Source organism: Papaver somniferum, chromosome 4, assembly GCF_003573695.1.
Source record: "Papaver somniferum cultivar HN1 chromosome 4, ASM357369v1, whole genome shotgun sequence".
Classification (NCBI taxonomy): Eukaryota; Viridiplantae; Streptophyta; class Magnoliopsida; order Ranunculales; family Papaveraceae; genus Papaver; species Papaver somniferum.
In genome coordinates, this window is record NC_039361.1 from 135,143,205 (window position 1) to 135,158,639 (window position 15,435).

The 15,435-nt window shown below is 35.0% G+C and overlaps 2 protein-coding genes across 12 annotated transcripts; one reads left to right on the top strand and one right to left on the bottom strand.

Moving 5' to 3' along the window:
* The first annotated feature begins 556 nt into the window (after positions 1–556).
* On the top strand, positions 557–7,909 carry LOC113362734 (MADS-box transcription factor 14-like). Of its 3 annotated transcripts, none has more exons than XM_026605218.1 (8): positions 557–836; positions 935–1,019; positions 1,227–1,288; positions 1,375–1,474; positions 1,591–1,632; positions 2,004–2,045; positions 2,143–2,214; positions 3,109–3,524. In XM_026605218.1, exons 1-7 carry the CDS (start codon positions 655–657, stop codon positions 2,209–2,211), a joined length of 582 nt encoding a protein of 193 aa, XP_026461003.1. In that variant the 5' UTR covers positions 557–654; the 3' UTR covers positions 2,212–2,214; positions 3,109–3,524. The 3 variants fall into 3 exon arrangements, with proteins under 3 accessions (XP_026461003.1, XP_026461002.1, XP_026461001.1); XM_026605217.1 differs by lacking the exon at positions 3,109–3,524 and adding an exon at positions 7,889–7,909 and having other exon boundaries at positions 560–836; positions 932–1,019; XM_026605216.1 differs by having other exon boundaries at positions 562–836; positions 932–1,019.
* A 2,043-nt stretch (positions 7,910–9,952) lies between these two features.
* On the bottom strand, positions 9,953–12,807 carry LOC113362736. Of its 9 annotated transcripts, XM_026605223.1 has the most exons (5): positions 12,541–12,805; positions 11,756–11,793; positions 10,802–11,271; positions 10,308–10,626; positions 9,953–10,205 (listed from the first exon to the last, which is right to left on the bottom strand). In XM_026605223.1, the coding sequence occupies exons 3-5, from the start codon at positions 11,248–11,250 to the stop codon at positions 10,122–10,124; spliced, it is 852 nt and encodes a 283-aa protein (XP_026461008.1). In that variant the 5' UTR covers positions 11,251–11,271; positions 11,756–11,793; positions 12,541–12,805; the 3' UTR covers positions 9,953–10,121. The 9 variants fall into 9 exon arrangements, 6 of the variants coding, with proteins under 6 accessions (XP_026461008.1, XP_026461007.1, XP_026461004.1 ...); XR_003365808.1 differs by having other exon boundaries at positions 10,308–10,835; positions 12,541–12,807; XM_026605222.1 differs by lacking the exon at positions 11,756–11,793 and having other exon boundaries at positions 10,802–11,306.
* Positions 12,808–15,435: the final 2,628 nt, after the last annotated feature.

A 15,435-nucleotide genomic window follows, 5' to 3' on the forward strand; every position in this document is an offset into this window, starting at 1 on the left:
TCAAAAAAATATTTTGTCTATTTGTTAACACTAATTTTTTTTTATGACATTTTTTTGCACTTAAACTAGCAGCGAGATAGTTGCGCTATAAAAATCATCTTTTCGCTGAATGGTTCCGCGCATCTAAATTTATTTTTTGATCTGAGGATTGAAATTGGTTACGCTAAACCAAACAATATTGGGCTCTATTTAATTCTACGACTAATATGCTAGATTGGCAATGTCATAGACCTTAGGAGGTTATCCTAGGTGACGTAGTATAGCACTTAGCCTAAGGCATTCGAAATGCATGAATGCGGCACCCATGGGGCCATGGCGACCTCTATAGTTATGGGAAAAGAAAGTAACTTGTACGTGGCAACAGATGATTGTTTGGAACACAGTTTGATCGAAGAAATAACTTACGGGGATGATGACGTGTTGCATATAGGGACTCGTTTACCAGTGATACCAGTTGCATCCGGGGTACATGATCATAAAGGATGCTGCTATAGCAGTCTCCCGTAGAGTAAATCCTATAAACCTTAACAATTGTTATATATAGTTTAATATCTTACTTTCATTTTTGTTGTCACAACTAGACAGAAATAGGCATATAAATTTGGGAACTTAGATTGCTTTGTTTGTGGCTCTTTTATAGGTAACTAGAGAGATATGGGGAGAGGGAAAGTAGAGTTGAAGAGAATAGAGAACACAACAAGCAGGCAAGTCACCTTCTCCAAGAGAAGAAATGGACTTCTCAAGAAAGCTTTTGAGCTTTCTATCCTCTGTGAAGCAGAAGTTGCTCTTGTTGTCTTCTCCCCTTCTGGAAAAGCCTTTCAGTTTGCTAGTCATGAGTACGTTGTTCATACACAACTCATATATCTTATTCCTTGGCAGATCTTCTTGTTCTTTGATTGAATAGTATTCTAATTTGTGGTCATGCGTACAGCAGCATTGATAGGACTATTGCGAGATACCGAAGTGTAGCAGGGTTGCCCGAATCATCGTCATGTACTCAGCGTTCTAGAACTGCAGAGGTATATTTTAATATCAACGTCCATACCTTATAACGGACAGTCGATGACTCCATATCATACGTGGTTGATGAATATCGATCTTGTCAGCTTAACTTGATCTTAGCAGAATATTATTAATATGTTAAACGAACATATTAATATGTCAAAATATATATTTTAGTGATCGTTCAATATCTTTGTAATATGATGATGATACATCGATTGCAGTTTTGGAGGACAGAAATCGATGAAATGAAGAAATTAGCAGACATGTTGGAAGCAAGAAACAAGTACGTACTATTTTCCTTGCCACAAATTATATGTACTAATGTATGTCTCTAAGATTTACTAATATATATGGCTTACGCATATCTAGGCATATCTGTGGAGAAGATTTACCATTGTTGGACATGAAAGATTTGAAGCAACTTGAACGACAAATTAAGACTGGTGTTGAACGTGTCCGCTCCCGAAAGGCATGTATATATCCCGTAGTTTGGTTCCTCAAATATTTTGTTGTTCGATAATATCTACTTGTTTCTAATTTGCTTGTTTTGCTTGCTAATTTGACCATGATTATCTCTAATTACAGAGGCGTTTACTCGCAGAGCACATCAATATGTTGAAGCGAAAGGTAACAAACTATAACCTTGAATCTTAATAATTAGTCTCCTTGAGTTTTTATTGTTCCCGAATTTGAAACTCAATTGAGTAAATAAACATATTAGCTCTTGTAACAATCTATCTCAGCTTAACGATTCGACTACAAATGCATAATCCTGTGTATCTAGAGCTTAATAAGAAGTGTCTACGGAAATATATAGCTTGAAGAAAATTTCTCTCCAAGGTAGGTAGTTGTAGACAAAGATAATTGAAAAGGCACGACCTGTTATTATTAACTAAAATGATGCTGTGTTGAAGTCCTTGAATGGCTTCCTGAATCATATGCTTTAACTACTAAAATTGGTGAGACTAATTGCTTGCGGTTGATGTACTAAAATGCAGCAAAAAGCTCTGCAAGATGAGAATGCTTGTTTACAAAAACGAGTAAGCTGATATCTTTCTCATTCCCTTTTATCTCTTTTATCCTAGCTCTATGAAGTATATGAGAAACTTAATTGCTTACTAAAATTGCGAGGTAAAGTTAAACGAGATCAACGTAAGTTCAAGATCTTCAAAGGAAGGAGATAGATGCAGTTCTACTTCTAGTTGAATGGTAAACATTTACAACATCTCTCCTATTATCAAGCAAAGAGATTATTTTGCGGTTGGTTACTTAAGTATCACCGCATATAATAGAAAAGTAAACATAAAATGAGGTTAATTCGTTCATTTATATACTTAAGACCTTATGGACAAACACATATGTTTGATTTGCCTTTTAGCACGTAGATCGAAATTTTGCAGAAACATTTCAAATAACATGTGAACGTGTTATTCCTTTACAACATATGTAGTAATCAGTACACAATGATTCTGTACAGACCGCAAGGTGGGACTATCAAAAACCGTCACACACATGAAACGGGTTCCAACCCACGCAAAACTAGTAGGGAGCCACTTTATGGTGGGGTGGGTTTCACTTCATGCGTGCGAGCGGCTTTGAGGTTCTCTCACCTCATGGTTTATCAAAAATTATCCTTTAGTACTAAAATTTTTGGAAAGTTTTGTTTATGATCCATCACAAAATTTTGTCTAACCCTCTTCCAACATCACCAATAACAATTAATACTGTATATGATTTAAAAGGTGAAATCGTAAAATAAGCTTATTTTTGCAAGTGTAAGGAAATTTTAATGTCATTGTAAAAGTCAATAGAAAACTTAAAATCTTTATATCTTTAAAATACAAAAAAGAATACTATATGTTTTATATATTTGGAAGTTTTTTTTGGAATATCCATGTAATAATCACATAATATATATTTATTTTTATCACCAAACAAGTTCTTCTACCCTTTCCAAGATTTGTACTATAAAGTACAAAATGCAAAAATGTGTTCTTACAAGTTCTATATTAGAAAAGTGTTCATTTTAAACCAAGTGAAAAACCCGTTGATATATATAGTACGGTGGCTAGCGTTGAACATTGTATTGTTTCACATTTATAGGTCGTTTCATTGAAAAAGCTAAAGCGGCGCAAATTTTAAAAGAAGAAATAAATGGATGTAAGCAGTGTATTTCTTAATTTCCAGCTCTCATTCAGGAATGATGAAGACATACCTATATAAACTACTTCTTATAGGAGATTATAATTAGAGATTATTCTCACTTTTGGCTAGTGTGCATTACATATGAAGTTGTAACCATAGTTGTGGGACACTTAGACCACTTGTAATCACTTGTTCCTACATATATAATAAGTAGAAATTTTCTAATGAGAATGCATTGGACCCGTTATAAAGTTTTATATTATTAGAGCAATCTCTATCCCTATTTTCAGATTAAGGGTGGCATTTATTTTTATATCATTCATGTGATATATGTAAATTATAATCAATATGTATGCATGGTTATTCATTGTTAATGAGCTATAATGTAAGTCAGAAAAAAGGAGTTTGAATCTGAATGGTGGTAGTAGTGAAAATTTCAGGACCATGTTTTACGATTATTTTGGAGCATAAAAATAACTGTTATTACAGATTTAGATATTTTCTTTAGCCTGCAATACAGTGTAGATTGAGCCGCAGCAGCACGAGACCATCACATCCCAACACGTGAGTAAACCCAGCATGCCACATCATGTTAGCTTAATGTGCTGTGATGGGTCAGGATAATCGTCACAGTGAAACAACACATCATGTGGCACAGATAAGCACGTGACATCACGCTAACAAAACACGTCATAACATATATAAAAGACTATACAGTACAGTATAATACAACATATTTTTTTTATATACTTCACAAAAGAGTGTTTATTCTAACCATTTTTGGACATTCTATCTTTGTTATGTCGAATTATTTCAATAACAACACATATAATATCTAAATATATTGAAAATATTTACTTTGAAAAATGTAAAACAAATGTGCCAGGCACAACATGGCACATTACGAGCACGACACACCTTAATCTTTGGCACATCAGCGCACGAAATACGGTGGGCTCGCTTCTTAATGGGTTATGATGTGCCGGCCCGTTTTATAACATTTAAGTCTCATTTATTTTTTTCTTAGGAATAAACTCTTGTTAACGGAACACAATAAATACTTCTTTAACTGTGCTAATAGATATATCTCAAGTAATTGATAATAACCCGTTAATAAGTATAGTAAATATCATTGGTAGTGATTGTACTGGTGTTGGTGAATGGTGGAAGAAACAGTGGTAAGGGTAGTGGCAATGAGTGGTGGTGAGTGATGAAGTAGGCGGTGAAATTATTGATAGTGGGTGGTTATAAAGACCTGCAAGATCGTCAATGGAAATTGACGAGACAAATTTTAACTATGCCACATGATGACTTAAATAATTCAATTGATCGTAAAATATGATAGTTAATAAAGTAATAATTTGGAAACCAATATCTCCATTAAATAGATCTCGAAAATATGCGAAATAGACTATTTGAATACGTCAATCAGATACCGGACGAAGAAAATACATCTTCCGAAAAATATTACGCCAAGTTTTACTTTAGACAATTTGATTTTACCTCGGGATTGACTATTCTATTTGATTGTTTTTCGGTTTATTTTTCTGATCTTGAATGTTTAAAGGGGATGTTAAAGGTCAACCAAAGTAAAACAAACTGTTAGGTGAACTAGTCCATTAAGCTATTAATATATAGATTAAAATTTAAATTTCTTATAAATATGAATTCATGTTAGGAATTGTAGTTACCTAAAATTGATGAGAGGATAAAAGCGAGATTTTAGGGTTCTGAAAGTGAGTTACAGGAGGTTGAGCACGGATAATCTTTACGTAAACCATGCACAGTGTCCGTTAAAAGGATTCTTCATTCACATGAGAGGTTAGGATTGGTCTTAGGGAGGAAAGCAGAGATGAAGAGAGAGATTAGAGAACAAGTTATTGTTGTGAGCTTTTATGAGAAAGTTGTGTGATAGCTTGGATAAATAGAGGACTTATTTAAAGCCAAATACTCTAATCTCAAGTTGGTGAAAATAAGAATTGCTTTCTCTGTGGAGCATTTTTCCCATCTTTCAGGAATAAATAGAGATAAAATAGGTTGAACATATCTCTTTATTCCACTGCATTTGCTCTCTTCACCAGTGAGAAATAGGGCAGGGTATTTCTCACACGTGTCTTTAACCGCCAAACCAAAACCCTAGTTGATATTGTGCGTGATTGAGTCAGCTTTTGTGATGAAGTTTTGAGAGAGAGAAATATTCTCTTTTGCCAAAGTTGCCAAGATAGAGAGATATCCTCTAATTTGTAATATGACTAGGATGAGTCACGTGAAAAGGCAAGCAATGCCTTAGAGATTGCGTGTAGAGCATTAAAGAAGATGAGATCAAGCTCCACCCCTTCATGGCCGTTAACACAAATCACGTGGAAGCCGTACTATTTCCCGTGGGTCCAGAGCACGAGGATCCCATGGGAGTTTATCCACGTTTCTTGGTTAAAAATGGACGATTCATGCTCAATTTACTAGCCATGAGCGTGTTTGAGACGTTGAGAAAGAAGCATAGACCCTAGGTGAGGCTTGTGCCCGAGTTTTATGCGTGTACAAAGACTATTCAGACAAGTTGGTTCTTATCGGATGAAGATGTTTTAGAGCACTGCTAGGTTTAACCCACCAAGCATTGGTATGTCAAGGTTGGTTGTCGTATTTTAGTATCAAAACTTATAAGTTGATTGATTATATTACTAGAGTCAACTTCGTTAGGTTAGACTCGGAAGTTTAGAAATGTTGAGACATAAAAGCATTACTTTGAAGACATGAAGATTCCGAAGACGTATCGACAACGACGATAACATCATAATTTCACCTGAGGTTAGTAATACATGACTTGACTTGTTTTCAATTTTATATTATTTTCTTTCAAGTGGTTTTCGATTGAAAAACATAACATGCGAAGTTATATATGTGAAAATCTAGTATAATAGATTTGATTACCATATGATGATCAAATTGTCAATGAACAATATATATCAATAAGTAATAATCGTTTTATATTGGTATATTGAATTACGAAGCATATGCTTATCTTTTGGACTTCGTAACTGCGACATCGACATAATCTCTGTAACTTGTTACTAGATTGTGTAGTGAAAATAGGTTTGATTTCATACCTAGAAAACTATGTTTAATTACATAAGTTTAAGGAAGTAGACGTATGAACTTGTTTCATAGTCGAATGGAAATCAAAAGGATTATGGCTCGGTTTTTCTAACACGCGGTATTTTTGATTTTTGAATTTCGGGGCGACATTCTTTTTAAGAGGTTAATAGTGTAAAACCCCGTAATTTTCTCAATACAATTTTCGCGCCTTAAACTCATCCATACTATTTTATTTGGATTTTAATTAATACTTAATTTATAAAGAAAAAATATTTAGTTTCGAGTATATTTATGATTACCAAAAAATAAAATAATAATTATAAATTTTAATTACGTAGTGATTATGCAGTGTGACATATATATATTTTTTGCTAGAAACTTGAGAGGGTGTATTTACCTAAGTAATTTATCCCTTATTAAACTTCCGAGGTGATTAAAAGTAAGCTAGGGTTTTATTAATAGATATACATGTATAGGAAAAAGAAACCAAAAAAGAAAAAGTGAGTCGTCACTTTCTTCTTCTTCTTCAACTTTTCTTCTTTTTGTTTCATCTTTTAGCCATCGCTTTCATCTCTCTTTCCTTCTACTTTTTTCTCTTTACCTTTTTACTTTAATTTAATAATATAATAAAAAGAAAACAAAAAGTTAAAAGAAAAATGAAGCTATTAATCCTTCAACTTCTTGGAAATTGTGCATCTTTGTTTGGATTTGGATTGATTCAAGTGCTTGTGATTTGGTAAAAATGTAGGGGGTATTATAGCATTAAAATTTTATATTGATTTTATTTTTAAACCTATGTTAATAGTGATGATTTTTGTTTGTTTTGTTTTGTGTATATTGATTTAATGATGCAGTTTTGTGTATAAATTACTAAGAATTGTTGTTTAATTATTTTGAATCTTTGTTTTAATATTTTGCTCCATGTATTACTATTTTGTCTTATTTGCTTACAAAAATAAATAAAGAGAAAACATCACCTTCACTGTTTATCTTTTTAAAAACAAAATTGCTATGTGATTTGTATTTATTTTGTATTTGTATTTATTTACTTTAAGAATTAACCATTCTGTCGTACACATGTAAACTGATTTGAAATATTTTTATCGCGTATATCGCCTATTGATTGTATAATTACATATGCATTTTCTTTATTTTTATAGAAATCATATTAATGCAGAATTTTTGAGTTTTGGTTATGAAAGTGAATTTAATATATTAGTAAATTTATCTTACATTGTTTAAGAAATTTTGGAAAGAAAAGTAGTTTCGAAATTAATTAAGTAGTTTCTGAAGCAAAAATAAATAAATAAATAAAATAAAATAAAATAAAAATTTATTGAACTGTCTGAAAGTTCAGGACAGCTGGCATTCTCTCGAGAGGCTGTTCTTCAGAGCGATTGGGTTGTACCCCGAACAACCATGACAGCTAGATTAAGGATCTAGAATTTAAGGTTGAAGATTTTGATTAACAAAATGTTAAGTATTTATGGTAGAAAATGACGCAAGTATTGTTGCGAATTTTTTTTTGTGGTGGTTTTAATTATTGTATCTGCTGCATTTGTTTGTTTTTCGATACACTCTATTATTTTTGGGAACTTCTTACTGGGATATGGTTTGCTCACCTATTTTCCTCCCTTCTCCACAGAGAATGAAGAAAGATTAGCCATAAAGAAATTATTATATATCGGGAGACTTGGGTATTGCGTTTTAAGTTAATTCGAGGTGTTGTTTTGTTTTGATTTGATACTTTTGATTATGTAAAGAAAAATTCTCTGTAATGTTGATTTAAATGGGTTATGCAATATCTCCTCAAGTATTTCAAATTTTCACAGTGTATGTATCTATACTACTATGAGAAATAAAATCCTATATCTTGTGAATATTGTGATTTTTTTCTTCTTGTTATCAGTTCTCAGATGTAATCCTAATGGATTGGATTTTAGAAACAACAGAAGAGAAAGTTACTTCCAAATAGAGAATCAAAACAACTATCGCTCTCTATTAATTTGAAGTTTTTCTAATAGGATAAGGATGTTTGTTCTATTGAAAAACTATGTTGTGACAAACCTTTATCACAATATAATTCGAGTTAAGAAAATACAACGATCTTTTGTGAACCCAAAAAGGAAGTATTTCAAGTATAAATATGTATTCTCCACACAATGGTTTCCTTGAAACCAGTGATAGGATAAAAGGAGTTTGTGATATTAATAATTATTGCAGAAGACATTAAGCAAACTCTTGCACGGCAAACAAGTGAATAAAAGATACATCAATAGATGAATAGGATTTGTTTCTTATTTTATGTCTTTTATATGAATAAACTAATCAATTGTTGATTTATTTCAATGTTTGTGTAAAGTTTATTCAACTATCAATAAAATGAATGATTAAGTTTTATTTTAAATTCTTTGTGTCATTCTTTTGATAGTTACGATTGCATTGCTTGATCTGAATGATTATTTCTTTTCCTTTGCTTTCGGTATATGAGATATTATTTCGGTTTTGATCAAACCCTATTATTTCTGGTATCATATTATATATATATATATATATATATATATATATATATATATATATATATATATGAGTTTAATCAAACCCTATTATTTATGGTCTCATATTATTAATATAATCGTGACTTCACACATGAGTTTAATCATAACTACTTATGATCTTTTGACAAAAGCACCCCACACGAGACCAGAAAGGGTTTGTCAAAAGATCATAAGTAGATATGATTAAACTCATGTGTGAAGTCACGATTATACTATTATCGATTTAGTTTTCATAAATTGTGTTATGTAGTATGAATATGAGTTTCGGTTTTAGTCTTTTACATTGGTGACGTAAAATATAATACTTTATCGACCTTTTTCTGGTAAAGGTTGTCTTGTTTGTTAGACTTTTGTCTTGCAGTGAATAACAACTCACCAGGGGAAGATTTCTTTATTGAACTGGTGCTTAAACGTCATATCTTTGTGGGGAGAGTGGTTGTTGAAACCGAGGGAAGAATTATTTTGATAATCTTTCCTGATATGAAAACTTGATTGATTTGGATCCTAGTGTTCATATCGAAGTGTAAGGTAACGATTTATTTATGTTTGACAAGCATTAGCTTGTTAAGAAAAATTGATTTAAATTTCCTATTATTTCTTTTGCTTAACAAATTAGGAGGTTCAATTGTTTAGTCCAATTGATTCCTGATAAGAAAAACTGAGTCAATCCTGATCTTAGTTTAGGCTTATCAAAATGAGGTAAGATTTTTCAAGTCCAATCGGATCTTTGAGAAGAAAACCACATATTCTAGTTTTGTCTTGTCTAAATGAGGTACAATTATTTGTGAATATTTGGATCCTGATAAGCAGCGGGGTTAATTACTATTTTTTTCCGACTTATCAAATCAAATGATCAATTGCTTCGTGCAATTGTTTCCTTGATAATATTGTAAAGAAAATTATTTAGATAGTTTCGGTTGTAGTATAGCTTATCTAAAATGGTATGTTAGACCGTGCATAACTCTAAAAGGTTGTATGAGTTCTTAAGAACTTGTAAGATCCTTTCGGTTTTCTCTTTTATATTCTTTCATGTCTTTGTCAATTTTGTGACAAAAGGGGGGAGAAATATATGGATTATACGGGTAATTTAGATCTAAACACTATTTCCCGTCAAAATAGATCCCTCAGTTTTTGTACTAATTCCGGGTCAGTGGTTTCATTCAGGATAATAATAATAAATAAAAAAAACTGATGGTTTTTATTTCCTTTCCTTTGACGACAAAAGGAGGGGGCGAGAGAGACATATTTTTTTACCAACAAAATTAAGGTCTTGGCCATGATACGGAGTTCGCCGTAACACCCTTCAGGCGTGTTCCAACCTTACACATCCAAATAGTCAATAGGAAGAGGCGAAACTGGATCCACAACAGGAGTGCGCGGTTCCGGAAAACTACTAGTACCAGACTGCAAAGTAGCAAGGAAACAAGGTAATCAGCGTGTCACTCGATTTTGTTTTGTTAAAAAAAAAAAGAGAGAGGGGAAGAGGGACAAGGAATAATCTCATACCCCAGCAAAGGTAACAAAGACTCGACGCACTGAAAGCATCTCCTTGAGTTGAGCCTGGGTGCTAGATGATATAGGATTACTACAAGGACCAGAACCCACATTCTTTCCCTTGGAACAAGATTGAAGCTTGGAATCAGCGAGGACTTTTTGAGGTATCGTTATACGATCACTATGCTGCGTGGAGATGACGTCAGGAGCCGCATCACGAACAGAAGGAGAAGAACAAAAGGCCCTCAAAGCTTTAGTCTCACGAGACCAGAAGCTTTGCCAGTTACGAGTTACTAATAATTGTCGACCAATAATAGGGCGTTGACGCTTCCTAACAAAATTGGAAATAAAGGAGGAATGAGAATTGAAGACCAACCGATCAAAGCTAGCAGCCACCTCTTCAGAAGATGATAAAATAGAAGGCCTAATCACTGTGGAACACCATTGATCATACCTAGCTTGGCGCGCCGCGCTCTCAATATTATAAGAAATAACAAAGTACCTACCCGAAGAAGCCAAGGAGAGAACAGGGAATAGTCGCTGCAATAAAATCCCAGTCACAGTCAATACCAACTGCAACATTAGGTATGATATGATACCAATAATCAGGTTCATCGACAGCAAAAACATAGGGAGCGAGACCACAAATATCATAGTTATATGGACAAAAGGTGAACGCCTCGATTTTGTCCAACTGCTCACAGAAATTAAACTCTTTCTTGGACATGACCCTTTCATATAAATCCATCCTATGGTGACCAACCGTCACACGCGCACGACGTTGTCGACCTCTATTGTCCATATAGATCTTCTTACCAACAATGTTTAATTCCTTCAACCTTGGGCAACATCCTCGAAAATGCGCCCATAACCATACTTGAAAAAAGGTTGTATGAACAAGACTGAACAGTGAAGGTCTCATCATTGGCCCGCCGGAGGTCGTGGAACAGAACATCCAAATGATGATATAATCCTCCTAGACACATCGAAGCCAAAGGGTAAGTCACACCCCTGGACATGAGAACAGCCATAATAAGTACACCATCCTTGATAGTGCCCTTCTTGGAGTATCCGGACAAGTCATGACCAAGCCAATAAGCCAAGAAGGCAGCTAGTTTAGTACGAGGATCAAAATCTTGTAAGTCAGAAGGAACGGTGGGATCTTAAGACACCCCTGGAACGCGTGTAGATATCATCGAAATTCATTAGGATTTCTAAATATCTAAATGGGGATCACGTGGAAAATTAATAATAAGGGAAGTCGTCACCCAATTTAGGGAATTGAGACCCAAAAGAAACACTGGTCCAAAACAAAGAAAAAAATCCGGAAATCAAGATACGTGCTAGAAAAGTGTGAGGCACCTAACCCGTCCATTTCGAAAATTGGCCTCTACTTTATAATCGGGATTTTAGGGTTCTAATTCGTACTAACAAATAATGAAATAAAATCATAAAATTACCAATTAAATTATCAAGCTAAGTAACGATGCACTGAATCCTGTAAAATGGAAACAAACCCGGTCAAATCAAAAGAATTCTTATTATCACCAAAATTATCAAAATTATTATTATTACCAGAATTATTATCACCAAATTATCGAAATTATTATTATTATTATTGAGAAATTATTATTATTATTATGACACCTTAATAGAATCCCAAATAAGACGAAACAGTTACCCAAACAATTATTATTATTATTATTTTCCTAACAATTATTATTATTATTATTATTATTTTCAATTTCTCATCAATCATAGTTGCCAACGAACAAGGAGGTAAACATGGCATGACTCAATATGGAATTGCACCAAACAATATTGCAAACGATATGGACACCGTCTGACCACTATGCATGTGTTGGCATGAACAGACTGCTTATGAGATGCTTTCCTAAAGCTATTAACTAAAGATTATGATATGACCAATATTAATTAATTAGTTATGCAAATAAAAAAAAAGGATGATCATTGAAAGAATGAGCAACACAAACTATATGATGCAACGTTTGATCAGACAGACCCACTTATGCCGTAAAACAAAAAGACCAAAATCAAGTTTAGCACAAGATGAAACAGATCAGAATATATTCAAGGTGATCACCACTAAATAAAGCAATAGAACAAAGAAACTATGCTTCTAACAATCAAACAGAGCAAGTAATCATCTTCCATTAATATTTAATAAGCTCGACCATTCTCTCTTATACATGTTTTCACAGCGAGTTTTAGGTTTCAATGTTACCTGTTTTCGCACAGAGGTGATTCCAATGTTACTTAGAGAACAAGATCAATCAACGAGGGGCAAGCACTTCCGCGAACACGTATCTAAGTCTATCCAATGAAACCTTTCTAACCAAACTCTCCTAAATTTTCTTCTCTAACTTTCTCGGATCAATAATCAGAGTTCCTTCCTCCCCTAGGCACCAAAAAGTGGCTCCCTATTTATAGTCTTACTCCCTTAACTACGACCTTAGGATTAAACGATCCGATCCGACAATTCAAACGGAAAACCTAAATTTCATTTCCATTTTAATAAATATTATTCCTTTATTCTTTATATTATTCCATTCCATTTCTTAACGTAAAATCTAAGCTAGGGAGGAAAGTCTTGGGAACAAAGAAAACCAAAGTGTCGACATATTTACTGGTCTAACTTTGGAGCTGTATTAGTCACGAACATCTTAGAATGGACATAAACTTGGTGAGTCTGTGGGACTTAATTAATGGTTGATGGACTACATTGTACGTCCAGTTCAAACTTCCGAACTAGTGGGTACTTAGCGGATCACTTTGACTCATTTTGGTGTGCGTCCATCTCACTTGAACTTCAGGACTAGTGGGCACTAGTTCACTTGGACTTTTAGCTTACGTCTGACACCTAATGGCCTAAATTTTGGTTTCAGTGAACATGTCTATAGGCCTGTCAATGGAAGAATATCCGTCGGATATTTAGAAATCCGATATCCGACATGTTAAGCACTACCGGATATTCGATATCCGATAATATCCTATACGATATCAAAATCAGATATCGATTCTGATAGGCTAAGCTGTCGGATATCCGATAAATATCCGATAGTATCCGGTTATAACAAAAAAGCTTAAAAACCCTTGTAAAACATTTTCATAATTGACACTTATGGGATATTTATCCGACAATATCCGATAATATCCGATACTAGACTCGAAATTAGGATAAATTATAAATAAGTTCCTATACTATCGGATATCGGATATTAACATTTCGGATGGGGTCTAATCCGTTTCCGATATGTTAAGGAAGAAATATCCGATAAAATATCCGATCTGATATCCGATATCCGATAAAACGGATAAAATCCTATAGGATCTCGAATACTCGGAAACGGATACCGGATATCGGAAAAATATTGACAGACCTACATGTCTATCCTTGGACCTTAATTACGGACACGAACGGTGTTTGCCAAGACCATATTTCGCGGAAGTGCAACTCCAAATTGCGTACGAACTTGGGGTGTCTACAACGGGGAGACGTCCAAAATCAAATCCAAGTGGTGAATTCAGCATGCTTATTTTTCTTAGTTGTACCACCAATTGGGGAAATCTCATCGTCCTCAGAGGCTACGAGAGAAGTAGTCTTGTGTTTGTGGGTAAAAATTGTTTCTGCTGGTTTTGGTCAATTTGGGTGTGTGGATGAGAAGCGAGCCTAAACCTTAAACAAATGCACTGCATGGGAGTACTTTAGATTCGAGAGATCAATCTGTACAATCCTGGCCTAAACCAAGAAATGGTTGTTCCAGGCTTGCTTCGGTCACAAAGTGAAGGAGAAGGGTTGGTCTTAGGGAGGGAAGCGAAGAAGGTGTTGAGACCAGAATGGTTAATTCTGAAGGTGTGGCTATTTTATGACTTGTATCAGAATGTGGAACTGGCTTGCGGAAGGTAAGTATCAGTTCTTTGGTGTTTTCTGGATACCGTCTTGTTGTTAACCAAAACTTCGTTGTTTGGTCGAAATAGGTAAAACTTATTTATACAAGTCATATTGAACACACCCTGATCTCGTAGAAAGTGGGAACGATTGAGTGATGGAGAAGTGAGGTCATGTGCAAATGCCATAAACCACGTTCCCACTATGAAGGAGATGGGTTAGTTTACACCCACTACTTCTTGCCACCACTAACTGCCTTGATTTATGACACTTTCTTATAATGGGTGTGTTGCACGCCTGACGTTGTAAACCGTCAGACCAATACCCTGATGAGTATCCCCCGGTTTGTGATATGTTTGATATCTCGAGTGTTTTCATGGAAACGTGTAGCAAATTGCAATGTGTGGCAAGTCAAAGTCAGGAGACTTGCCGCAAGAGAATAACATGTGATGTTATTAGGCTTGTCTTGATTGGTCGCCTAAGACTTGCCACGGGCCTGTCAATTATATGGCGAATTTGGACAGCTGAGATCATAACTCATGAGAAAGGGTGGCCATTGATTATGGCGCCTGACGATAGCACAGTAGCGCTAATGGCACATGCCAATGGTGTAGTGGCATATTTAGCGCATGCCAGTGGCACAATGGCATGGTTGGCATAGTTAGCGCATGCGGGTGGCACGGTGGCGCAAGTAGCGCCCGCCGTAGCCATGACCGCTATATTTTGGCACATTGGTGTTAGACTCAAATATGGCTTAGTAATATTAGTTCCAGCTGCCACATCAATTCCAATGCTCTGGGTAACATTACTTGGCGTAACAACTTTACCTAAATTAGGGTTTGGCATGCCGAAACCCTAATTTGTATGGCATGTGGTCGTGACACAGTGACGTTTTTGTACAAACGGTGCCATAGCCATGCCAAAGGAACTATTGCAAAGCTATAATGTGGAAACGGCCACAGGAGCAAGGGTTGATATGAGTGGCTATGGTTTGGCGTCATTCTTAGGGTTTCCTGGGTCCCACATGGCTCGTGGCATGTTATGGGGCCCGAAGTGGCGTAATATGAGCCACGACTGGAAAATAGGGTTTCAACTAACGCCACTAAAGCAAGGTCGTGTTTCTGATTAGGATACCCTAATTGAAGTATGTTATGGCGTTGGCCACGAACAGAAGGTGTGTTAGCGCATAGGTGCGCTATTCATGGCATGTTGGCATGTTCGGCGTGCTGT

What these genes read in the sequence shown, in the direction of transcription:
- LOC113362734 (XM_026605217.1), top strand. Translation starts at nt 655, where the DNA reads ATGGGGAGAGGGAAAGTAGAGTTGAAGAGAATAGAGAACACAACAAGC. An exon ending in TTTCAGTTTGCTAGTCATGA is followed by an intron (nt 837 to 931) that starts GTACGTTGTTCA and finishes TCATGCGTACAG; the next exon opens with CAGCATTGATAGGACTATTG. An exon ending in ATGTTGGAAGCAAGAAACAA is followed by an intron (nt 1,289 to 1,374) that starts GTACGTACTATT and finishes ACGCATATCTAG; the next exon opens with GCATATCTGTGGAGAAGATT.
- LOC113362736 (XM_026605222.1), bottom strand. Translation starts at nt 11,250, where the DNA reads ATGTTCTGTTCCACGACCTCCGGCGGGCCAATGATGAGACCTTCACTG. An exon ending in TCTCTCCTTGGCTTCTTCGG is followed by an intron (nt 10,627 to 10,801) that starts GTAGGTACTTTG and finishes CAATTTTGTTAG; the next exon opens with GAAGCGTCAACGCCCTATTA. An exon ending in TCTTTGTTACCTTTGCTGGG is followed by an intron (nt 10,206 to 10,307) that starts GTATGAGATTAT and finishes GCTACTTTGCAG; the next exon opens with TCTGGTACTAGTAGTTTTCC.